Source organism: Tachysurus vachellii, chromosome 21 (genome assembly GCF_030014155.1).
Source record: "Tachysurus vachellii isolate PV-2020 chromosome 21, HZAU_Pvac_v1, whole genome shotgun sequence".
NCBI classification, from domain to species: domain Eukaryota; kingdom Metazoa; phylum Chordata; class Actinopteri; order Siluriformes; family Bagridae; genus Tachysurus; species Tachysurus vachellii.
The window spans coordinates 11,545,026-11,571,901 of NC_083480.1; the positions used below are offsets into that span (position 1 = coordinate 11,545,026).

The 26,876-nt window shown below is 36.7% G+C and overlaps 3 protein-coding genes across 3 annotated transcripts; all 3 read left to right on the plus strand.

The window, feature by feature from the left end:
• Window positions 1–1,329: 1,329 nt before the first annotated feature.
• Window positions 1,330–2,842, plus strand: mrpl53 (mitochondrial ribosomal protein L53). Its single transcript, XM_060897650.1, has 3 exons — window positions 1,330–1,470; window positions 2,388–2,500; window positions 2,654–2,842. The coding sequence occupies exons 1-3, from the start codon at window positions 1,379–1,381 to the stop codon at window positions 2,770–2,772; spliced, it is 324 nt and encodes a 107-aa protein (XP_060753633.1). The 5' UTR covers window positions 1,330–1,378; the 3' UTR covers window positions 2,773–2,842.
• Window positions 2,843–4,488: 1,646 nt separating this feature from the next.
• On the plus strand, window positions 4,489–6,165 carry fabp4a (fatty acid binding protein 4a). The gene is made up of 4 exons (XM_060857156.1): window positions 4,489–4,647; window positions 5,187–5,362; window positions 5,464–5,565; window positions 5,935–6,165. Exons 1-4 carry the CDS (start codon window positions 4,575–4,577, stop codon window positions 5,986–5,988), a joined length of 405 nt encoding a protein of 134 aa, XP_060713139.1. The 5' UTR covers window positions 4,489–4,574; the 3' UTR covers window positions 5,989–6,165.
• Window positions 6,166–17,794: 11,629 nt separating this feature from the next.
• fam8a1a (family with sequence similarity 8 member A1a) lies at window positions 17,795–26,496 on the plus strand. The gene is made up of 5 exons (XM_060897664.1): window positions 17,795–18,504; window positions 21,501–21,621; window positions 21,728–21,851; window positions 23,612–23,751; window positions 23,841–26,496. The coding sequence occupies exons 1-5, from the start codon at window positions 18,102–18,104 to the stop codon at window positions 23,983–23,985; spliced, it is 933 nt and encodes a 310-aa protein (XP_060753647.1). The 5' UTR covers window positions 17,795–18,101; the 3' UTR covers window positions 23,986–26,496.
• Window positions 26,497–26,876: the final 380 nt, after the last annotated feature.

Sequence of the window (26,876 nt, forward strand, 5' to 3'; positions counted from 1 at the left end):
GAAGAATGTGCTGCTTGTAGCTGGAAAGGTAAATGTGGTGAACTTATGTAATTATTTAAGTTATAATTAAATTCCCAGAACCATTGTTGTGATCATAGACTATATCTATATGGCTGTTTCTACAATCTGTGAAAACACTATGTATATCTACAAAAGTAGTTTCAGAATGTCTCCAAATGTATTAATTAATTAATGTATTTATTTATTTTTACAATTTATGTCTATTTTTATCAATAGCAACACATCAACTAAACATAAAATGAAACCAGACTTACCCAGGATGCACACACACAGAAAGAAGGAAGATGGCAGTAATTCTCACCTTGTCATCTCTCTGTACCACCTAATTTATCTAAAAAATAGCTGAGTCATGTTTATCGTCCCTCTCTTCTTTCCTAAACATAAAGGCAATCCATCTGCAGTACTGCAGCAGTCCTGGGAACTGGTTCTATTGAGTTCAGTGTGAAATTGTGTTTAAGATAAATTAGTGTCCAATGAGTGCTTTCTTATTATAGCTGGGATGTGATGTGTAAGTGTGTGCTGTAACATATAGAAACGTATAATCAGCATCATGTTTATTAGTAAGGATTTTTGTATTTAAATAAAATAAAATGCAAAATAGTTAACTATGTAATAGTTAATTAAAAAGAAATATGTTCTAGATTCACATTTTCAGTGTGTGGAATTATTAATTATTGGAATTGCATTTTGTGATAACACATCAGCACTCTAGGGACTCATTATATTAATTTGTTCATTAGTTTTTTCATTCATATTTAGTAGCTGAATTAAAATAATAGGAAGAAGAAGACAAATACATAATTGTATTGTAGTAGTTATTATTATTGACAGCAAGAACAAAATAAATAAAGATAATAAAAGAAAATATTATTTATTTATTTGTTTGTTTATTTTGTATGATTGAATTAGATCTTGATTGTAGTAAGACTGTATTGACATTCATGCAAATGCCAGGCTTTTTGCGCCATCTAGTGGTCACAGATCACAAACTAATTAGAGCCTCCATTACACTGGGATTAATTATTATTATTATTAAAAATTATTTATTTATTTATTTAATTTTTAAGTAAGAAAAAAACCCTGAAGTTTATGCCTTATATATAATAAGAATATATAACAGAATCATATATAAAGCAGGTTTCATTCGATGTTTATTGCCAAATGGCTCTTTTCTCCCCATATATGCGCACTACATAGGGTATAATAATAATAATAATAATAATAATAATAATAATAATAATAATAATAATTCAAAAAATACAATAAATACATACTTTTACATCTTATGTAGTGTACTACAGGGAGCCGTTTGTGACGCACTACGTGACGCGCAGGTCAGAGTTCACACTGGAGAAATATGGCGGCCTCCAGAGGAACTGTGGTGTTAAAGACGGTGAAGAAAATCGCCGTACAGTTTTGTCCTTTTGAATCCAATGTTCGCTCCACACGGTAAGAATTATTATTATTATTATTATTATTATTATTATTATTATTATTATTATTAGGCATATTTCCAATGCGGAAACAAACAATTGCTGTGTTGTGGATTTGCACATTTTCTTGTACGTTGCACCTTTTTTCAAGCAGAATTAAAAAAAAATGTTTTTGTGTTTATGCTTTTTCTGGACTTTTACTGTGCGAAGAATTAAAAACATCCTGTGTGCAGACGGTCTGCACATTTTTTAATGCCATAACCTTATAACCTTCTATTTGTTGTTCCTTTACAAAAGTGTCTGCACATTTTTTCAATGCCACAGCCTTAGAACCATTTACTTGTACTTTTCAACAATGCTATAGCCTTTATATTTATTCACTGTACATATGTTTACATATATATTACATACTGCACATGTTTATATATATATATATATATAAATGGATTTCTTTTTACATTCTCTACATATGTTTACATGTGTATATATTATAGCTATGTACCTTTACTATACAATGACATTGTCTGGCTGTCTGACTAACTAACTTTCGTATCATACTAAGTAATATATACTATAGATATATGATCTTCTACATTTTTATAAATGTAAAATCTAATTTTTTTTTATCTATTTGCATTTGTCTATTTAAAGTATTATTAAACTAAATTCGTTCACAATTATTAAAAACACAATACTTCTGTTTCACAGGCAGTTTGTAGCAAATGTATATCATTGTGACTTATTGTAGTAATGACAGTGCTGTACACAATTTTGTATGAAATTTTGTTACCGTTTGGATTTTTTTTGTTATTTATAATGAAACATGCTGAAAGTGATGTGTAAATGTATATGTACCTGTTAGTCACAGGAAACCATTTAGTAATTTTGTTATGGGCTCCTAATGTTGTCGACAATTCTTGACATCTTCCACAGAGACTTTCTCGTCTTGGTTGGATCGGAAAAGGCCAAGACTACAAACATGAACTGTGAAGTTATAGCAGAAGTGAAACATGATGGGTCAGAGCCTGTGATTGACATCACGTTCAGTAAGTGAATTCTGTTATGAATTTCCGTTGTGTGAACTCTGACACAGAATGATTATATAAAGCACATCAGGAAATGAGTGTCTTGCACTATAGCCGTGTTTGTCATTATATTATAGGACACAATGCTTAACATGATTGTGCGTGTGTTTTCAGTGGATGGTGAAAGGTTAGTGATGAAAGGAAGCAAGCTGACAAGCCAGGAGATGCTTTCTGCTCTACAGACACGCTGCATAGCTAAAGACCCTCAGTCTAAAGCCATGGGGAAGAAGTAGATGTGTATTTGTATATGCTTTGTGTATATTTATTAACTTTTCATTTAATAAAATTATCTCAAATTCTCAAGCTGTCTTACACTTTGTGTCTGGTTTTGTTTAAAAATAATGAATCCTCATTTACAGTTGCTATTGTATAAAATCAGTGACAAGAGTAGTATGACAATTATATCCCAAGTCTCATGCTTGCTTCATTGGATAAACTCACGTGTCTGCTATAGACTTTCGTCTATAGTCTGCTGCTGTAGTCATATTGACTGGATTAATCTCAGAAGTCTTATTCACAATATACTCATTATGATCATCCATGTTTTCTGCTCCTCTAAACCGTATACTGTATTGATTTATAATATAACTATATAGTGAAGACGATAGGTTTCCTTTGGTGCCAAAATCCTCTCAAGTTTTCTTCCTCTCAAGTCTTTTTTCCTACCACTGACACCCCTGACTTGCTCATTAGCAGAGCTTAATGTGAAGCTGCTTTGTAATAAGTGTATACTACAAATCATTTCTGTGTGAGTTCCACAAGTACCCTTCAAGTACAAAACAAAAAAGTTCATGGTGTGTAATTCAGGTTGGATAAATGTGATTGATGTGTTGTTTAAGTTTAGAGGGTAGTGTAAGGTTTAGAGTTGGATCAGAGGTGATCAGAGGATCCTCGTTTCTCATTTTTCAACCTCTACATTCACTGGATGCTTTATTACACACATGCTTTGTTAGTGCATCTTGTTGGTGTACAATTAGAGACTGATTGTATTTTATTCTCCAGTACTTGTGCTAATTGTCCATTATTTACTCCTCCATCTCATTAATCATCATGAGGGTCAGTTTCTAGGTTCTATTGACTGGATCATTTGTAATTTCTCAACCCAGTAATGATAACCTTCATTACCACTGAGTCATTCTACCAGTCTCTCGCTCTGTCTGTCTCTCTCTCTCTGTCTGTCTCTCTCTTTCTCTGTCTGTCTTTTTTTCTCTCTCTCTCTGTCTGTCTCACTCTCTCTCTCTGCCTGTCTCTCTCTTTCTCTGTCTATCTGTTTCTCTCTCTCTCTCTCTGTCTGTTTCTCTCTCTCTGTCTCTCTCTGCCTGTCTCTCTCTTTCTCTGTCTATCTGTTTCTCTCTCTCTCTCTGTCTGTTTCTCTCTCTCTCTGTGTCTGTCTCTCTGTCTGTCTCTCTCTCTGTTTCTCTCTCTCTGCCTGTCTCTCTCTTTCTCTGTCTATCTGTTTCTCTCTCTCTCTCTGTCTGTTTCTCTCTCTCTGTGTCTGTCTCTCTGTCTGTCTCTCTCTCTGTCTCTCTCTGCCTGTCTCTCTCTTTCTCTGTCTATCTGTTTCTCTCTCTCTCTGTTTCTCTCTCTCTCTGTCTGTCTCTCTCTCTGTCTGTTTCTCTCTGTCTGTCTCTCTCTCTGTCTGTTTCTCTCTCTCTCTCTGTCTCTCCCTCTCTGTCTCTCTCACTCACACACACACACACACACACACATCCATGCTAACACCATATCACTACTCTCCTGAGAAAGTGTAACATTACAGTTGATGGACTGAGACTAATGATCTAATGAAATCCTTTCTCTCAGCTCAATTCTTTAACCTCACTCCCAAACCATGCTGCAATGTCCAGCGCGCGCGAGACAAAGCGGAACGAAACCGAATGACGTTTCACGCGTTGATTGGTTAACCTAAACGTGCGCGTGCTATAGAAACAGTATAAAAGCGCAGAGTAACAGAAAGCTGAGCGTTAGTTTCCAAGCTAGAAGTGAAAGTTTATTGTTGTGTAAAAAAAGTAGGAGCAAATATTAACCTGTAAAGATGGTGGATAAATTTGTTGGAACATGGAAGATGATTTCCAGCGATAATTTTGACGAATACATGAAGGCACTGGGTATGTTTGTTATTTCTATTTGTTGTTAAAATTATAATATGTAAAATGTTTTGTGACTGCAAATATTAAAGTAAATAAGTCATGTAATGTTTATTATTATTATTATTATTATTATTATTATTATTATTATTATTATAAAAATAATACCAATAATAATAATAATTATCATTATCATCATCATCATCATCATCATCATCATTATTATTATCTAATTCATTAAAAAAACATATTAATCTATATGACAGAGTGAGGCCGTATTTTACTATGCAATTTCACCTTGGGAAAGTAAATACTGCATACAGTTAAAGGCAAATAAGATAATCTATAATTTTTATAATTAATTTTTACATTTTAATCTTTAATTTTTCAAAATTTGAAAATGTTTTACTCGAATAAAAGTCACGTTAAAGGTACAGAAATTCTATCAACCTGAAAAAAATCCACGATAAAGTTGTATGTTTTTAGTTTTCATGTCTGTTATTAAATGTTGTATAAAATAGATTGACTATGTGAAAATAAATGGACTTTCCGTTCTTCAGGTGTGGGATTTGCCACTCGTCAGGTAGGAAACCGAACCAAGCCCAGCTTCATCTTCAGTGTGGACGACCAAGGACTGATAAGCATGAAGTCGCAGAGCACTTTTAAAACCACTGAGGCCAAATTTAAGCTCAATGAAGCATTTGAGGAGACCACGGCTGACGACAGAAAGACCACGGTCAGTAATGTATTCAGCTATATTTACAGGTTACTTAATAAAGAGTGCAGCTTTGTTATAGTCTATAGACTTGTGTGAATGTGTCTCCTGTCTGTGTGCAGACCACGGTGAGCCTCGAGAACGGCAAACTGATGCAAAAACAGTCCTGGGATGGCAAAGAGACCACACTAGAGAGAGAAGTGACTGATGGAAAATTAATAGCGGTGAGAATTTTATCTATGGTCTAGAGAATAAGAGGGTACTTAGATTGCTTCTTTGAAACATTTTTACACCCATGATCTAAGGAGAAGTCATTTATTTGTACCATAATCCAACAATGCCTATATGGAAACTATGTAAGATATTATTTTGTATTAAGTTTAAGTTATTGAGCTTTAGCTTGAACCTATTTGACTTTAGAATTAGGCTTTTGACTATGAAAGCTAAATATCAACTGTAAGAACCTATAGTGATATATATGGTAATATATTACTGATAGTAATATATATGGTATATGTAATGAAATGACACTGTTATAAAAGCATCCATAAACAGACCTGGCCCTTTTTTCTTCCCTGATTCTTCCTCTGCAGACATGCAAAATGGGAGATGTGGTGGCGGTGAGGACATATGTAAAAGAGGCATGATTAAATGATCCTGGCTTGATTTTGGAGATGCCTGGCTCAGTTCAATGAGCAGTCAGTTTTCCTGTTTTCTTGTATTCCTATTTGACACCAAAGCTGTTGCATGCAGCATATTTCATGATGCTTTATGATAAATCGTTGTGGAGTGTTGAATAAAGTTTTAATCATATCTGCCTTTAACAGTGTTGTTCATTTCTTTATTTAATCTGTTTAACCGTGCATATGGTTAGGTGTGTGATCGTCGAGTGTCAGTAAGGAAAGGACTCTCAGATTTGTTTTTCAAAATTGCATCAGTTCCTATCCATGTTAAACTGGTCATTGTAGCATCACAGCATTTTAAACCCACTGTTCAATACAGATGGATTTGGGCTCCAGGTATAGAACTGCTCCATGTAATTGTAACTTTTAGTAATTTTTGAAAGATTAAAACTTCGTTGCTCAACAGCTGACCAGCCTTAAATAATAAATGTTATTTGACTACTAAATAAAGAGTGTAAAATAGACTAATCGGTGTCTAATATCTGCCTTGCTTTTCACATTCAAGTAAGAATCATTTTTTAATCTAATCAAGACAGCTACAGAAATTAACATTTTAAAAGCCCAGAACCCGTCACTGGGTCCAGACACACCTCTTCACCCTTCACACGGATCCCTCTTGCTTTAGGATGACTAGCTGCCTAATTAACAGGGACATTAATGTTTTGTTTTGTTTTTGTACCAGTTAACTGTAAATTCGCTCACAATACTCTGAAACATCTCAATATACTTTGTGTTTTTGAGAGCTACAGGATGTTCCTTTTATTCTTTTTTTGACGTTAAACATTTCCTTTTAGCACATAGTTTTAAGATGTGCAAGGAAACGAGAGCAGGGGTCATTACTCCATTGGTCCCTTTGACCTGCATTCGAAATAGAAAGTTCCACTCATTGCTGTTTTCCACAAGAGAGGAAAAGGAGGGGATGGGCTGATTGCGGTTAACTGAAAAAACAGGTGCGTTATGGGCCGACTCCCTACAAGACCTTTTTTTGGGAAAACACAATGCTCTTTCCTATTCCTAAGCCTGTATAAAGTTTAAATAATGGGAGGAGGTACTGGAAAAAACAACTGCAATTATAATCAAATACTACAAGGTTAGTTTTCAGCTTCTTTCCTGACCACACTGAGATTAAACAAGGAGGACATGTGATATTGAATTACTTCAGAGCTATTTATTATCATTGAGCATGAGACCCTTCAGAGATCAGGGTGAGGATCCGTACAGCTCTCTCTGTGCAGTAAAACAGCCTATGTATGTTACTGGTGACTTGAGTATCAGTTAAATTGATTTGTAATAAAGCTGGACAGTGTTCACAAAGAGAAATAAAGGTTACAGTGCAAAAGTATTCAAGATTAGGACATGCTTTTGTGTTGAGGGAGAAACAAGAACTGGGGAACTGGGAATGCTGTCAGGAAAATAGCTTTTATTTCAATGTGGCATTCTGAAAAACCCTAAAGATGGTTATGAACATGTCAGGGGCAAGTCAGGGGCACAGTGGCTTAATGGTTAGCATGCTTGCCTTGCACCTTCAGGGCTGGGGGTTTGATTCCTGCTTTTCCTGTACTTTAAAGCTCTTCCACCCCCAGTCCATAGACATGTATTATGAGTGACATCTTGTCTCTAGTGTGTGAATATTTGTGTGTGTGATTACGTTCTGGGGGGGCACGGTGGCTTAGTGGTTAGCACGTTCGCCTCACACCTCCAGGGTTGGGGGTTCGATTCCCGCCTCCGCCTTGTGTGTGTGGAGTTTGCATGTTCTCCCCGTGCCTCGGGGGTTTCCTCTGGGTACTCCGGTTTCCTCCCCCGGTCCAAAGACATGCATGGTAGGTTGATTGGCATCTCTGGAAAATTGTCCCTAGTGTGTGATTGCGTGAGTGAATGAGAGTGTGTGTGCCCTGTGATGGGTTGGCACTCCGTCCAGGGTGTATCCTGCCTTGATGCCCGATGACGCCTGAGATAGGCACAGGCTCCCCGTGACCCGAGGTAGTTCGGATAAGCGGTAGAAAATGAATGAGAGTGAGTGAGTGAGAGATTACGTTCTGTGATTGGTTGGTTCCTAATTCAAGACCAAAGTCCCTGTGACCATGTGTAGGATAAGCAGTAATGAAAATGAATGGATGTTAAGAATAACATAACATTTATTATTACTACCAGAATCTAAACCCAAGCCTTATTATCATTCCTTCTCTTGACTGACCTCTGTTCACTCTATTGTTGCATAAATAGCTGATTATCAGTTTTATTCGGTTGCCTGTATTTTTTTTTTAAGAATATTTAAACATTTAAAAACCTGGTACAATGTGTACAAGTGTTCTTCGTTATTTTGATGATGATGTGATGTAAATGAGCTGCTATTTACCGCTTGATCAAATTGATGGCATTACATCATATCTTGGGATTGAGGGAAAATTCCTGACTTCCCAGGTATGAACTCCATGCTCATGGATGATATCCTAAATAATGAATTAAAGCTTTAATTTATTGAAATACTACAATATATACAAACTTTACTTGGCAAATGAAAGTAAAAATGTCATGTAAAATCTCTATAACAAACTGTGTGGTGCAGCCCAAAACCTTAGAAATAAGGTTTAAGAAAAACTTTTGGTGATCAAATATTTAGAAACATTTGTGTAAACCGCTTGAAACATCTCACTGAGCTAGCAAGCTTTAAGACCTCTTTAAACAGACTGATTATTTACACCACTGATGTACTGAACATTGTTATTTGAAATATTGTTATAAGGATTCTGTATATGTGCTGTTCTGTAGGCAGCAGTGTGCACAGTAATAACAGGATAATGATTTATTGATCATTTCACTTTACACCAGTAAATAATTAGAAACATATACACTACATATGTGCAAATAGATGATCAGAGGCAATACTGGGTAAACATTGTTTTATTTCAGGACACAACATATTTGTGAAAATCGTTACAGATATAGACCTGTGGAATGCTGTATACAAAGCAGCGCTATTGTCTCTGCGTATTGCATCCCGGGTGTACACACATGACAGGAAGCTGAACTATTGTAGGCTTTATTGATACAGTAGGTTACTGTGGTGTCATTTTGACTTGGAACTTGTTTTGCCTGGACAGACAGTTATTATAGGAATGAAGTCATATCCTTTGAGGAACATCTGGAAAGCTACTCTCCAGGACATCACCCCCGCCCTTCCGTTGTCCTTTCTTATTATCAAACACACAATGCTCTTATAAAACCATGCCTGGTCAAGTTGAATCACAAGGCCAAGGCTACTGTCTTCTATCCCAAAGTTTCCAGCATCCTTTACCTGAGGTCATAAAATCCATGGTCTCAGGTTATAAAATTCAGTGTGGAAAAATAGAAATTCCATCCGGTGGCATTGTTCCTAATCCTGCACTGATTAATTTTTGATGGAGCAAATGGCACATTTAAGTCGTATGCACATTGAGCTCTCTGTATAGTAATTACTTTTTAGTTGTCATGACTAATGTGTAGTCATGACAACATGAGCTTAACCACTTTAACACTTAGCATTCCAGCAATGTTCCACAAGTATTTATAAAGTTCAGTGCATATTTAACAGTTTCTAGCAAGGTTAAATGGTTAGAAGGTAATGCTCCAGAAATAATGTTCCCGAAACCTTCTAATAACATTGAAAAGTAAAGCAACATCAATTGTTTTTCGAACATTGCAAGGAAATTATTTTGGAATTTTTTATTAAATTATTAAATAAGTACAAGTAAATAAATAAGTTCTAAATAGGTTACATTATATATATATATATACAAAATAATTTGCTTCACACTGCTAATAAAATGGTTGCAGGAACGTTCTAGCTCTAGAGCATTACAGTCTCCATTGACTATATTCCCCAAGTATTGAACACATTCTAAAACATTGGACACTATCATATTCCAGAACATAACTGAAACCTTCTAATAGTATTGTGAAGCAATGACATAATAATAAAATAAACAAAAGCCATAATAAAATACATGTTGGAACATTAGTTCTTGATTCTACACTAGAATCTCTAGAATCTTACTTAAGTCCTGTTTAATACTAATATTAATATTAATATTGTAATAATAGTTTGCTTCAAAATGCCATTACAAGCTTGCAGGAATGTTAGATCTGGAATAATATAGTCTCTGATCTTTTTCAGAATTTGTTGAAAAATAAATGAAATTGAATGAAATATGACTGCAACATTCGAATTGCGAGATGTTCCAACTCTAAAACATTGGCTGCGGTAATGATTTATTTCATGCTGTTACTATACGTCTGCAGGAACATTATTTCTGAGAACATTATCTCTGAGAACTAATCTTAGAACTTTTTCAATATGATAATGTAGGAAAACGTTACTTTCTGAAACTTTAATGTAACATTAAGGAAATATTAGCGATTACAGATGTTTAAATTATGTTCCTCAAAACTCCCAGGACATTTGACAAACCTGCAGAACATTGTTTGCTCAGAAAACACTAAACCTTTTGTTCTGCAACATTATCCAGTAACTAATGTGAGAGTAATAAGGGTGTGTAGCTACAAGTGTGAAGTGTGGGACCAGTTTTTGGATTCATAGAGTTTAAAAGGTTGTGAAGGTTGTGGTTTAGTGAAGAGGTCTTAATTTCATGCCTTTTCAATTCTCCTCTGAGAGTCAGGGGTCAGGACTGCTTTGAAGAGATTTAATGAGAAACCTGTTACCAAGCAACGAGACTTTGTAGGATGCCATAAGCATTTATAATAGAGATGGTGAGATAACAGGCTGCTCACCTTTGTTCGGGAAAAAACTCCTTGCACAAGAAAAATAAATAAATAATCAGCACCAGCTCCTTTGTCTAAAATTAAAAGGCAGAACTGAGTGAATTTCTCATATTTTCCATAATGTCTTATATCCTTTCAGGTTGTGAAATTTAGGACAAAGGCAAATGAGAGCCATGAAAAGGTTGCTGAATGTCTCAGAAATCTCAGGAGCCTCACTATGATATTGGAATTCTTTTCTGATTTCAATAATATCATGCTTTTGAATCTGCCTCCCAGGATTCACTCAGGGCATGTAATCAGTAACCCACAGCAGGAGCTGAGCTCAGTATGGAGCTGTGAATATGCTGATCTTTAGCCTCTTTAGAGTAAAACCGCAGCATAGGTCCAGGCGCGGTCAGCCACAGATGTACCGCAAACAGAGAAGAAAGATCCACTTTTCCTCTAGGCCATATATCATGTGCTTTTCATTTAATGTCCATTTGAAGAACTTGTTTGTGGAATTTGAGTTACACCAAAGCTCTAATGACTATTTAAGTAGGGAACAAAAAATTTAAATAGTTTTATCTTATTATTACTGTTACCACCCCCAAAGTCTTGAATACAGCAATTTTGAAAACAATTAAAATTTCTGATGAATTAATTCATCACACAGTGTACCTTTTCTCCATTAGTGATATTCAATGACCTGCCATGGACTCCAGTTCAGTGTTCTCAGGATAAGATCCTCTGTAAATTTATCAGGAGAAGAAAAGTGATTACTGAAAGTGAGATTACTGAAATAAAGTGTATTCACATAAACCTGTGATTTGCATAAGATAGATATAAAAGTGTTATAAAAAATATAAAAATGTTATAAAAGATTAATCAGTATGTCCTGACCAATCAGAATCAAGCATTCAGCATCACTGTGGTATATAGATTTAAGATGAAATGAGATCATGGACAAGAACCTATGGTACAAGCAAAAAGAGTGTCATCGGCTAAATTAAAACTCAGTTAAGAGAAGTTAATAAACTTTGACCAAAACACATCTGACCAATTTAGTTTACACAAATAGTTTGGAGAAAAATATATCACTGCCACGACTCAAGGACTTTTACGTCATTTGAGCATGTGACCAAAAATGATGAATGCTGTCCTTAATTAACTTCATTGTGTTTTTGTGTATTAGAATGCAACATTTGTTCCAGATCTAAACATCTAGAGATGCTTATCAGCTTACAGCAGTGCAGTGTGAAACAAAAGAGAGGTCAACGGACGTGCGTCGAAATGTAAGGCAATGGTGAAGGCCTGCTGCCAGGAGTTTAGTTAGAAAACTTAATAGAATACCTTCTAATTTGGTACAAAATGTGCAATGGGATAACATTCTTCTATACATGTTAGTCTATGCCAAAACATAAATGGATTTATACTACGAATTCCCTACGATTTAAAGTAATTCTACCAACTAAATGTTTCTAAAAAATCCTGTTTTCCACCATCCTAGCCTCAGGATGTCAGTGCAAAATGTATACCGTAAATTTGTGTACATGCCCTTATTATTTTTTTATTCTTGTGAAAATCATTTGTGATCAGTCAAATCTTCTGGCTTTGCAAATATTGTCTTCTTATTTTGTCCACTCATAGTTTTAATTGCACTTTAATATGCGCTATGAAAGTTAGAGCTATGGTGTGTGGCATTAGGATCATTTATCTTTCAGCACTTTATAGTTTTCAGTCATCTGTTGTGTATAGTATGTAGTTCCCACACAAAACAGTGTGTAACATTTGATTAAATTTTTTATTCAGATATATATGTGTGTTGATCCTCTGTTTAAATTGACAAATCCAATGAGTAATAAACAGAAAAATATCAGTGTATAGTCTGTAATGTCTGACCTGACAGGACTAGCTTACTGAACCATTACAAAAGCTCAGAGCCTGGTTTCCTAAAAGCATTGTAAATTTAGGTGCATTGTAACTAGGGTAAAGAGAGAGAGTTTAATCTGACCCTTGCTCTACTATATAGTGATGATCCTTGCTGTAAGATGGGAAAAGCCTTGAAATATTTCTCTTCTGAGCTTAGTTTATTTTTAAATATTGACATTTTTTATTTGAACCCAGAGTATGTTGAGAACAAGGAGTTGTTTTAGTGTGCCATGGAATTTCGGAGGGAAACATGCTGACACTCTGAAGCCTGGGATTAGCTTAGTCTCTAAGGAGCCTCTAGCTTTTCCCCACACATGGTCTGAGATAAGGCAACAGGCAGGAGTCAGAGAAATTTGGTGTGTTTAGGAGATAAAGTTGCGTGGTAGATAAGGTTCTGATTGAACTTCAGCTCTACAGAACCATCCTGACCTAAAAGCATTTTGTAGGCTGTGAGTCCTAACAGACTAGAGTAGTCAGATAATAGATAAATAATCTTTTCGATGCCTTTTTATCCGATGTTTTTTTTTTCTTTCTTTCATGGATTTGGTTCAGGTCAACCAAGGAAGACAATCCCCTTCCTGTAGTAAAGAGAAAGGAACATAAGCAAGTGAACGGGTAAACATACAGTATACAGACTGAGACTTTCTCCTACTAACACTGATATGCCTTATCATAATTAAACCCAAGAGTTTGGAAAACAATGCGTTCATGAACACAATTTGAATACTTCCAAACATGAAACGCACTTCCACAAACTGTGGGGATAAGATAACATTGGCTTGTAGAAGCGTAAAGGAAACAGGAAGCCATCAGTCACTTCGATAAACTCTTTGTTCTTCTTGAATGTAAATATGGCTTTGACCATTAACAACTTTTTAGCCTCTAACTGCGATTCAAAATCACAAACAAGACTGCTGGCCATGGGGAGTCCTTGACAACAAAACCACAAAAGCATGCAAGGGCTAAACATGGCAACATGGCTTATTACTCATGGGGGCTATGCTGCACTAAATATGTCTGATTTAGCCTTCAGAGGAGTGCTTTGAATTGGAGGCCACTGGAGAAAACAAACATCATTGTCAGCAGTGTAGGAGTGTCACTGCTTCAACCGCACTTTCTTATGCCTCACTTTTGATCCAGATACTGTATGAGGACTGGGGAAATGGCTCACATGACGGACAGGAACACATAGAGAGCTGAATTGAGCTTTGGTGAGATAACAAAAGAATGAGAAAGGTACAGTATAAGAGGTCCGTCTGCAGGAAGCTAAGACCTTTAGACAAGTACTTGCCTCTTGACATAAATAATTCACTTAATTGGGCTTGTGTCACACACATACAGCACGGTACAAATTCCTGTTCAATCCCAACTTTTCCTTTTCTAAAGTACAAAATGCAGTCATGCAGCACAAAAGCAGAGGATCAGCTACAGATAATTATGAACAATGGCTGCTCTAGGGGGTTAAGATCCCTATGGCATTTAAAGTAAAAAAAAAAAAAAACATTAATATACGCTTTAATGATTTGCTATGAATAAATGTCCTAAAGCAAACCACAGTATTAAGGTTTTTTGTTTAACCAAATGCAACAGCACCATCAGCTAGCAGAAAACTACACTGAACAGTATGAAGAAATGAGGCTTGGGGCTGATGCTCATTTCTTTCTACCCCAGACTGTAGATTCATGCAGCCAATCATTGACAATCGTATCTAGTGATAACACAAAAAGAATTACAGCCGAATCTTCTTAAAACGTTTGAATGAGAGCAGCGTTTGTTGTGCTGGGAAAACCCTGCTCTCATTCGTGTTTTCAGTCCATATCACATGCCCCTGTCCTGTCATAAGCATGTAACGCTAATGCTTCCATTTAATGTGTTAAGCCCATAAGTAGTCTGTCTGTGTATATTCTGCGGTTGAATAGTCCTGCTATGAAGTCGTATCATGCATTTCTAGGGTTAAGTCCGTGCCTTGTTGCCTGGTGCTGTATTTCCTTCCTCAGTCTTTCCTGGCTTTGACCTTTTTATCCTGTTTTAATATTGCCTGCATGTGTTCTGACCCATTCTATGGACAGTGACTATGATACTTAGATTCCCCTTAACATCCACGATAATGTATACATCCGTCACATCCAACGCACATTTTCAGCAGTGATTGAGAAGGGTGTGTGTTTGTGTTTGTGTGAATTAGGATGAATTATTTACTCTATCATTATTTTCTTCCCAGAATGCCTTTGAAGAAGAAACTGAAAAAAGATTAACACATTGTTTAATCAATCAAAAAATAATAAATAAATAAAATAACAGTAATACCATTAATGTTTTTTTAAATACAAAACAATTACAACTATATTGCTGAACAAATTTTGTACGTTTTTTGTTGTGCTAGCTTTACACTAGACTGTAATATAATCCATTGCTCAACCCTAATAGTTTAATTTTTAAACAGTGACTATAAGCAAAATTCTAGTTCATATGTGGTTGGATCACATGACTCCTTTCTTGCTAAATGGCCAGGCTACGACATCTTCATTTCTTTTTCTTCTTCTTCCTATTCTTCCTTTTCTAGACATTGTATAATGAAAAACTCTGATATGAAAACACTAGAATCCAAGAATGGAATATTACATCCTGGTATGATGCATAAATACATACTAATGTCAGTGACATTAGAACATGTATATCGTAATCCTGTGCCAACTTCTCATGTTTTTTTTTAGTTCTAGGCCAGTGCTTGCCAAATGTGTACTACATATTATGTAATGCAGTGTGTTGGGAAAAGGTAATAATCTGTGGCATTAAGTTTAAAATTAAATTGTGGTTTCTATGTATTAGAACCATGGCTCAAAAAAAATCCACCAAATCATCTCATAGGCACTTAGATTTTCTCTTTTCAATGCAGGTAAATGTGTTGACAATTTTGTCTCTAATAGTCATGAGGTGGTATATAAGAATTAGGTTGAAAAATGCTGGCATATTCGTTTAACTGAAAGATACTATATTTAATATAAACTAGTAATAAGCTGATTTTACAATTTGATGATTTGAGACATTTGTTCATTGTATTATTTGTATTCAAATGGCCTAATAATTTCATAACATCACATCATCACAGGAATGTGACAAAAAGGTCAACTAAGGAACAGAGCCGAGACAATTCTATGAGAACTACTGAGTCTGGTTTGAACTTTGCTGCTAGTCTGAGCTTGTGCTCTCACACTCCCACTAGCAGAAAAGTTCAGATAAAAAATGCATTTCATAAGCAATAAGTGACCATCTGGATTCAGACAACTCTTAAACAGTGTGACCCCATATAGCTCTAACTAAAACCAGCACCGTATTGACTGTCTGTATTTCAACACACATTGCACTGACCCAGACACACACTTTAACCATAATCCTTGGCTGTGGGTTTCAACAGAGGTCAGCATTTGCTGGTCAGCTTTTGCTTTACACTGATTATTTCTGGGCATGGTACACCATGGCTTGTCAGGGGTGATCAGAATCAATCTGGTCCATTTTTCCGCATGGAAACCTCCATTCAATGTTCAGCACAGTCATTGGACAAGTTAGACCTTACTCATGGGCCTAGTGCTGGCCAGTCAGCAAATATGGCCCTGACAGCAAAGAGAGAATATGACACAGTGCTGCCAATATATCACAGCTTTTTTTTTCCCAGTCGACCCCACCAACCTCCTGGTGGCAAAACCAATTTTATGTTGTTGTTGCTAGAATCTGAATCTATTGCCTATGATGAGCTCTTAAGCCCACAGAAAGATGCACAATAAGACATCTCTATATCATCTTATTAATTAACTATTTCAATTAATAGTACTATCCTGCACTATCCTGAGATCTTTCCACTTGGGTTTGGAAAAAAAATGTGAGATTGGACTTAAAAAAACCCCAAAAAAACAGGAATGCAATGCAGTTGTTACAGCCACTGTACCAGTCTGTTGAGGTGAAGTAGGAGCAAAAATCAGTTTGCAAACAAAGCTCTCTGTTTACCGGTCAATATGAGTCACTATCCTATGGTTACAAGCTGTTAAGCAGGTTTGGGTACCTTACAAGGATTCCCCTCTGTTAGGTACATAACTGGACAAAGACCCCAGAGCAAACCCAGGATGCACTGAAGAAGAAATTATCTTGCAGTTGGCTTGGGAACATCTGGGGATCACATGGTAGCAGCTAGGATGTATGGCTGAAGAGAGAGAAATACTGTATAAGACTGGACTGTCCTTCTTCAGCCTCTTGTCTCTGTCAGAAAAAGTGTAAGGAAAATTACAGAATGAATGAAAGGTGATCCTGGGCATAAAGAGCTTGCTCATGTACCCGGCTCAGGTGTTTTTAGAAGTGACATATGGAACAGAAAAGGTGATGTGGTGGGTAGGTATTCCTAATTAACTGGAAGTTGTTGAATGAACTTTCACGTCACATCTGTCACACTGAATGCTGTACTATATATCTGTATACTATATAATACTTCTTGTATTTTGTCATTATTGAGATTATATATATATATATATATATACAATATATAATACAATATATATATATATATATTTTTTTTTATTTAGTCACTATTTATATACTATTTGTTTATAGAAATGACACTGCTGCCATCTTGTGATGTGGCTCATGATTTGTCTTTACAGTTACATTCACGTGGATATATGGCGCATGCGCAGTATCATGAATATGTTTCATTCGACTCAGTTATTGTTTATTTCAAAGTTACTTCATTACATACTAATAAAAAGCTTATTGTTTATCAGATTACCTTTTTATTAAATTTTATTTTTTAAATTATACCGTCTAATTTTCTTATTTTGCTTAACGTCCTGTAAAGTGCACAATTATGGTTTGTTTAGGGTCTGTACCATTCATGACTATGATCACAGGAGTACTACTTTAACGCGTATGTTTGTAAAATATTAGCAGTCATTTTAAACGTGTTTACACATGTGTAATTTAAAGTTTAGCATACATAATATATTTTAAAGGTAAAATAATCTTTTTTTGTAGGCGGAATAATTAACGGCTATAAGACCATAGCAGCTCACAGTGGTACATTCCAAGATGTGGCGAAACGCATTGCTATTCGATTCTAGATCTTGTGGAGTCGATTCAGAGTCGTATTTCAGTTGCATCCGCTCAAAAAAATATTTTTTTGATTTATGATCAAATTTTCTGATCGTAGGTTTTGTTGTATTGAGCCGGATATGTGGAAGACGCGGTCAACTGAGTCTCAAACTCTGTCGCTTCGCACGTCTTGGTGACAAGTGTGGAGTCGATTCTGTATTCTTGAGAGTCTTGTGCTTTACGAAGATCTAGTAATGACTGTATCGTTTGGACAGATTAGGTTCATCAGGCTGAGATAACGTTGACGATTAAATACAATTTACAACCAAATAAAAATGGCTGCAGTGAAACAAGATATTTCGCGGACCCATAGAACGGATATTAAGGGACAGAACGGAGATGTAGACGTGTCAAGGGCGGAATACTGTAATAAGCTGCGGGAGTGGATGTGGCATTACTACTGCGGCTATGCGAGCTGGCAGAGCTGGATGTGCGTGTCGACGCTACCTTTACCTCCTCCGTGGCTTCTGCCACAGCCGGGCAGCCAAGCGGCTAACAGCCCTCCGTATCCACCCGTCCCGACATCCGCGGATATCTCTAATTGGTACATTCAGCTCACCAGTCAGCCCCAGATGAATGCCACAGCAGGTCCTCAGGCCGGGAGTTCATCTACATCAACACCCCCGTCAGCGGCTGCAAGTCCGGCGCAGGCGAATGGAAACCCACCACAGCAAGCAGGTACGTTAGCACGTTAGCTTGATGCTAGTTAGCTAAACCAACTAGCGGCTAAAGCAGAAAAGTTGTGGTCAGAAGCTTTCGCTTAACTTTTGCGTTTAGATTAATGCAGCACATAATTTAACACAAAGAGATTAACATTATTACTTTACCAAAGTAAATGTACATCTCTAAACCTACATGTACACCTCTATGTACACCCTTAAACCTACATGTACACCTCTATGTACACCCTTAAACCTACATGTACACCTCTATTTACACCCTAAACCTACATGTACACCTCTATTTACACCCTAAACCTACATGTACACCTCTATTTACACCATAAACCTACATGTACACCTCTATGTACACCCTTAAACCTACATGTACACCTCTATTTACACCCTAAACCTACATGTACACCTCTATTTACACCCTAAACCTACATGTACACCTCTATTTACACCATAAACCTACATGTACACCTCTATATACACCCTAAACCTACATGTACACCTCTATATACACCCTAAACCTACATGTACACCTCTATTTACACCATAAACCTACATGTACACCTCTATTTACACCCTAAACCTACATGTACACCTCTATTTACACCATAAACCTACATGTACACCTCTATATACACCCTAAACCTACATGTACACCCTTAAACCTACATGTACACCTCTATGTACACCCTAAACCTACATGTACACCCTTAAACCTACATGTACACCTCTATGTACACACTAAACCTACATGATACACCCCTAAACCTACATGATACACCCCTAAACCTACATGTACACCTCTATTTACACCATAAACCTACATGTACACCTCTATATACACCCTAAACCTACATGTACACCCTTAAACCTACATGTACACCTCTATGTACACCCTAAACCTACATGTACACCCTTAAACCTACATGTACACCTCTATGTACACACTAAACCTACATGATACACCCCTAAACCTACATGATACACCCCTAAACCTATATGATACACCCCTAAACCTACATGATACACCCCTAAACCTACATGATACACCTCTAAACCTATATGATACACCCCTAAACCTACATGATGCACCACTAAACCTACATGATACACCCTTAAACCTACATGTACACCTCTATGTACACCCCTAAACCTACATGATACACCCTTAAACCTACATGTACACCTACATGTACACCCTTAAACCTACATGTACACCTCTATGTACACACTAAACCTACATGATACACCCCTAAACCTACATGTACACCTCTATGTACACCCCTAAACCTATATGATACACCCCTAAACCTACATGATGCACCACTAAACCTACATGATACACCCTTAAACCTACATGTACACCTCTATGTACACCAATAAACCTACATGATACACCCTTAAACCTACATGTACACCTCTATGTACACCCCTAAACCTACATGACGCACCCCTAAACCTACATGACACACCCCTAAACCTACATGACACACCCCTAAACCTACATGACACACCCCTAAACCTACGACACACCCCTAAACCTACATGTACACCTCTATGTACACCCCTAAACCTACATGATACACCCCTAAACCTACATGTACACCCCTAAACCTACATGTACACCCCTAAACCTACATGATACACCCCTAAACCTACATGATACACCCCTACACCTACATGAAACACCCCTAAATCTACATGTACACCCCTAAACCTACATGATACACCCCTAAACCTACATGATACACCCTTAAACCTACATGATACACCCCTAAACCTATATGATACACCCCTAAACCTATATGATACACCCCTAAACCTACATGATGCACCACTAAACCTACATGATACACCCTTAAACCTACATGTACACCTCTATGTACACCCCTAAACCTACATGATACACCCCTAAACCTACATGATACACCCCTACACCTACATGATACACCCCTAAACCTACGTGTACACCTCTATGTACACCCTAAACCTACATGATACACCCCTAAACCTACATGATACACCCCTAAACCTACATGATACACCCCTAAACCTACATGATACACCCCTAAACCTACATGATACACCTCTAAACCTACATGTACACCTCTAAACCTACATGATTCACCCCTAAACCTACATGATACACCCCTAAACCTACATGATACACCCCTAAACCTACATGATACACCCCTACACCTACATGTACACCTTTAAACCTACATGATACACCCCTAAACCTACATGATACACCCCTACACCTACATGTACACCTCTAAACCTACATGATACACCCCTAAACCTACATGTACACCCTTAAACCTACATGTACACCTCTATGTATACCCTACAAGAACACCACTAAACCTACCTGTCCCCTACATGTACACCCTAAACTTACGTGTACAGCCCTAAACCTACATGTTACCTACACGTACATCCCTAAATCTACAGGCACCCAAGATGTACACCTCTAAACCTACATACACCCTACCCTTTCCTTCAAACCTACACACACCCTACATGTTTACCTATAAATCTGCAAACACACCCCTAAACCTAAATGTGTGCAAAATGTACACCTCTAAACATACATATACTTTCCTAAATATACACATACACCCCAAGTTCTACATGCATACGTCAATATCTACATCTACACCACTAAATTTATTGCTTATACAGTTTAACAGGAGAAAAATGTAAACATAAGGGATAACAGTAAAGTTTCATTGTTAGGATCCTAAAAAACATCAGTATCAACAGGTAATTTAGTGGCGTTGTGGGTAATCTATGGCACCAGTGAAAATAGAACTACATATCTGTTTAAACTCAAAAATTCAACTTAATTTTTATTTTGTAATAAAATTCTTTACTTCATTTGAGATGAAAGAAGCTAGTTTAAAAAATGAGAGCTGTCAAAATTAAATTCCATTTCCATCATGTCTTTTTTTTTTTTTTTTTTTTTTTTTTTTTTTTTAATCACTTATCACTTATCAGGTAGAGAGTACACCATTCCCTCACCTTTACACAGGTTTCTAGCTGAAATGGTGGATTTCTTCATCCTCTTCTGTGTTAAAGCGACAATCGTTTTGTGGATCATGCACCTAAGTGGAATGAAGTAAGGACCAGTGACACTGATGCACAGTGAACTTCATTTTGCTATAATAATGCGAATGTCTGTCTATTTGTGCGAGTTTGAGTTGTATGCTCTGTGCATACCACAGGGACATTTCTAAAGTCATCATGCAGTTTGTAGTGGAGGAGATCGATGAGAACACGTCTCTGGAGGACCTGCAGAAGATGATGGTGGTGGCTCTGGTGTACAGGGTTTTAGTTTGTTTCTATGAGGTCAGTCAATGTTTTCTCTTATTGAGAGGCATGTTCACGTTTCAGAAGTATAAGTAAATATATATCTGTTTATTTTGACCATTGAAAATTTGATGTCTGCCAAAACTTTTATTACGATTGAAGCTGTATGTGGTTATTCAGCTATTTAAAAAAAATAGTATTTTACTGACAAAGTAAAACCCATTAATCAGAGATATGGTTGATGAAATGCTTTAGAAATACTCTGAAGCTACATCCCCAACTGAAGCACTATGCATTATACATTGTGGACTCTACTGCCGGGCTATTCAATTTGCGTCCCATGGGCCGAACCTGCCCCGCAAGCTGATTTGTTCCGGCCCTTCATGTAGCCTAGTGTGAAAGACATCTCTAGAATAAGTTCGGTTCAGTCGAACAACGGACCCTACAGTTACAAGGAGCCACGTGACGTTAGGCAAGTAGTGCAAGCAGCCTCTCCTGTGAGATGTGATGACTGACAGGACAATGACAAAGTTTTGTTCATATCATTTCTTCTGTTATTTCTTCCTTCAGTCCTTCCTTCAAAAAACGGGAAATTTGGTGAAACAACATTAAGAATACCACTGTACCACCTGCACCACTGTATGTGTATTGCACTGGCAACAACGGATTTCACTGCTTTTACGAAACCTATTAAATGTCATTTCTTTAATTAGAAGGCGACCTAAATGTTTGCCAGATTATTGGAATGGCTGTCAAAAAATACCAGGAAACAATGTTATTTTCCATATTGTGAACTTTTTTTTTATGTGCACACAAGCATGTCTAACACAAAAATACAACACATTTTCTATATTGTTGTTGTCATCGCAACAAGCCATATCTCTACGTCTCCTCATTTGAACTGCTTTTCATGAACTGGCCCTATGACAAACTAATTGAATTGGTCTAGCGTATGAATTTTAAGAGCCGTATCATCTCAAGTGGAACTGTTTTCTATTAAACAGAAGTATAAGCCCAGTTTCCCGGTCAATTGCAAATTACCTAAAGAGCACATAATGCAATGCTGCTAGCTTCAGCAGAATGCATTCTGGAAACAGGAATTCTCTATTTGGTTTGATGCTTAAAATAATTTTTTGAAAGGTCTGTAATGAATGGAAAGTTACTTGCAGGAAGCTGTCAGTTACTGTAGAGCTCATTAAATATTAAAGATGCTTTTCCAGTTGATTGAATTGGAATAGATTACAAATAAACTGCACTGGGACATTTATGCATATTATTCTTTTTATATGTGTATTATTTGCTGCCAAATAATTCTGGAGGGAACTGTCTAAAACATTTACTGTAATGATGCAGCTTCCACTGTTGTTTGCTCTTAATTGCAATTTCACAACGTTCATTATTAACAGTCAGTTTCACATCAACCCTCGTGTCTTTCCTCCCTTTCTGTCAAAAATGCAAAAGTTTAATGTAGTCTGATGTCTAGCATGAAGAATCTAAAAATAATGTTCACAGAACTGTTAATGTTCTAAACTTCAGACTGAATAAGTTGTTATAATCACACCAACTTTGTTTTCTTCATGCTCAGTTGATTGTCCATAAATAATTCAGAAGGGTTTGCTTCAGACTCTGCCAGCAGATTAATATGACCGCGAGAAAGACTCCTGTATGACACTTTTTATAATTCTGTTTCTAAAAGCTTGCATTTCCAATGTGTAATGCTGTGTCTGTCTACTCAACAGCTCTTCAGATCTTCACATTTTATTTCTTTGCACTTGGATTTTTATTTTTAATTCTTACAGATTATCTGTATTTGGGGAGCTGGGGGTGCCACTCCTGGGAAGTTCCTGCTCGGTTTGCGAGTTGTCACCTGTGACTCTACAGTTTTGGTAAGGCCCAACCGCGTCCTTGTGGCCCCGGCATCTAACGTCACCTTGTCAGCGTGAGTGACCTCCTGAGAAATCCTGCTGATCCATATAAAACCTGCTAATACAGATATCTAATTTGTTCCTGGCTTGTTTCCTTCCACAGATCCACTGTACGGGCCTTGAATAAGAACCTGTCCATTGCGTTCCTCTTTCCGGTCTTCATCACATTGCTCTTCTTCCAGCACAACAGGACTGTCTATGACATTGTGGCAGGCACCATTGTTGTCCGGCGTAGGGGGGCCAGATGACCGGATTAGAGAGGGACTGAATGTAACATAGTATTACAGAAGCCTAAAGGTTATAGCCATAAAAGGTCAGACCTGTTTTCTGTTTAATTTTAAATACATATCCATAATTTATTCAAATTGTAGATTTGTTGGTTGCATTTCAGTTGTTAAACATGTTGCTTGTCAATACACTCCAACCAAAAATCAGGAATTTTACTAGTGGAACAACAGTTGAAAAAATTCATCTCAGCTGCCTGTAGTTGATTTTTATAGATTTGTAGATTTACATGCTGCCTTACAAGATTGTACAAACAAGTCAGAGAACAGTGAACCACAAGAAAGCTGAATATTTGGATGATTTGATTGTTAAATCTACTGATAACATCAGCATTACAGCAGAGAGCATGAATTACTCCAGTGAGAGGCACAGCTATGAGTACAGTGATGAAGAACTGAGGCATGAGGGAGGATGTAGCCAGACATGAGCAGGAAAGCTTTACATAATCACCTCATCTTCTCAAAATATACTGAGACCGGTAACAGTGTAGGATATAATACTAAGTTTTGAGACTGAGGCCTATTTTCTTTTCAATCGTTTATGTTCATTTTTCAGGGTATGTCTGATGGTATCACCACTAAACATCTGTTTTCACTCACAGTTGCAGATGTGCCTCTAGTAACCACCTGTGTTTTTGTAACTAGGCCAGTGGAACTTATTTAAAAGTTCTGCACATTTTCCGGTAAAGAACATCACCTTTTATATGAGAAGATCTCAATTTAAATCCAGGGTGGACAAATACATTGATTAGCGAGCTCACTATGTTCTAAGTAATAGCAGCCAAGCTCATGGTTTTATGTAATAATTCATGTCAAGCACGGGAATTAATGTGCAATCCTGCAGAGTGTAAAACTGTACTTGCTTTCCACAACCCTGACACTAAGTCTCTTCTGGCATTGAGAGATATTCTTTGAGTCTGGATTGCACCTTCATTTCTTCTCGACATGCTTCGACCGCATGAGGTCAGCAGAGGTGTTCTGTGATGTGAGGTACATTTAAGTAAGGTTTATTTATTTCCATTCTCTGCTGTTGAGTCTACTTGTCCATCAGGTACCTGTGAATAAAAAAACAACAACATCCTGAACTTGTTTGTGCTTGTCCTGCAAACCCAGGCTATCAATCGCTCCAAAAAAATCCATGTACAGTATTCAGCTGGAAAGATGTCTGCTCTTATATCTATACTTTTTTCTTGTTTTGCTGAAGCCTACCTCTGCACAGGCAATGACAGGATGCAAGATCCCACACATACATTCTATACAACTGACAGTCGGGTACTCGCTGTTACTCCCAGTGTCACAGTTCGTCACTGAGCTATTGCAGTGACTAATTATTGACTGATGCAGCTTGACAATCTAAAAAGAGATAAAGTGCCAAAATGTTATTTACTAAAACTACAAACAACATTAAATGGTAATTTATTGCTGTAATTCCCCACATAGTCTGATAATTCCACACACAGTTTGAGAATTTTCATTTTAGAACAGGAAACTAAACTTTTAAGTTTTAATATTTATATTTAGGTTGATGAATCGTTCATCTGAGATGTTTCGGAGATCTCCAGAGCTGGACTTTTTAGAGCAGCTGAACTTATTAGTAGTTAAGGAGTCCATAGGAAAGGAGTTTGGAGGGGGAAAATATCCACCCTTGCATTTATCCTGCGTACAGCACTTTTCTCTCACACGCTCCCATCTGGAATGTTCCACTCTGTTAAGGCCATCAGTATCTGGAAGGCTGTAAACACAGCTGCATGCCTGAAGCTCTCTTAGCTTTACAGGATCATCACAATACGACATGTGTATATAAAGACTTCAAAAGATCGCTGCTGGTTGCTGATGAAACTTTTCACAGTGTCCAATTGCCCAGAATACTGTTGCAATGTTTGTTTGCGTGTGTGTGTGTGTGTGTGTGTTTGTAAATTATGTGTGCATTATGATTATTGAATAAGAGAATTTTAAATTTTATGTAAAAATGTATTTGATCTTTAAAAGCCTTTTTTGTGTGAATATACTGTAAACATATGTTTATTATAAGATTGAATATGAAGTCTGGCATTTTGAGCATATATATTCTGACAGTATAATGATCATTAAATGGTCAAATTGTGTACTTTTTTTTTCTTTTTTTCTTTTTAATCTTTATTCCAGACATTTTGGTTTAATTTTAAATACATTTTTATAGATTTTTCAACATTTATTCCTGTCGCCGGTGTGCATATTAGACATAAACCCTCTAACAGGGACAGGAGTGTGAAATTTACTTGATGTAAGAATTCACTTTACATTTATAAAAACAGGTTTAGTGATGAATCACATTATCATCAGCAACGTCTCAAAAACTTGTTCATTTTATCAGCACTTAAAAATATATCTTTTTCTCTAGATCATATATAATATATATAATTAAATTTGACTATTTTCTACACAAATTCAACTGCTGAAATGGATTTGAACCTTTTATCAGGCCACGTGTTACTCCAGGGCTCTTTGGTTAGTCCGTCTAGAGGAACTATTTGTCTGATTCTCTGTAAAACTCTTATTTGTATGTTGAACTTTTTTTTTTTTTTTTAAGAAAAGCTTTCAAGAAGAACATCTTTATAAAGCTAGAACCATTAACCATCCACCAACCCAATGGGGAACATCAGGTTAGAACACTTGCATACTAGTCCAGAGCTCCCTGAATGGACAGAACAGGACACACCACCTTGTCCTGCTTGGTTAGATGATCATCAATATCACCATTCTTCTGGTTTCAGATTCTGAAGTGCCAAAGACTCCATCATTTCAACTCCGTACAGATTCTACAGCAGTCAAAATGTGAGGAATTTAGTTAAAGATCTTCTTGCTTTCACTGAAAA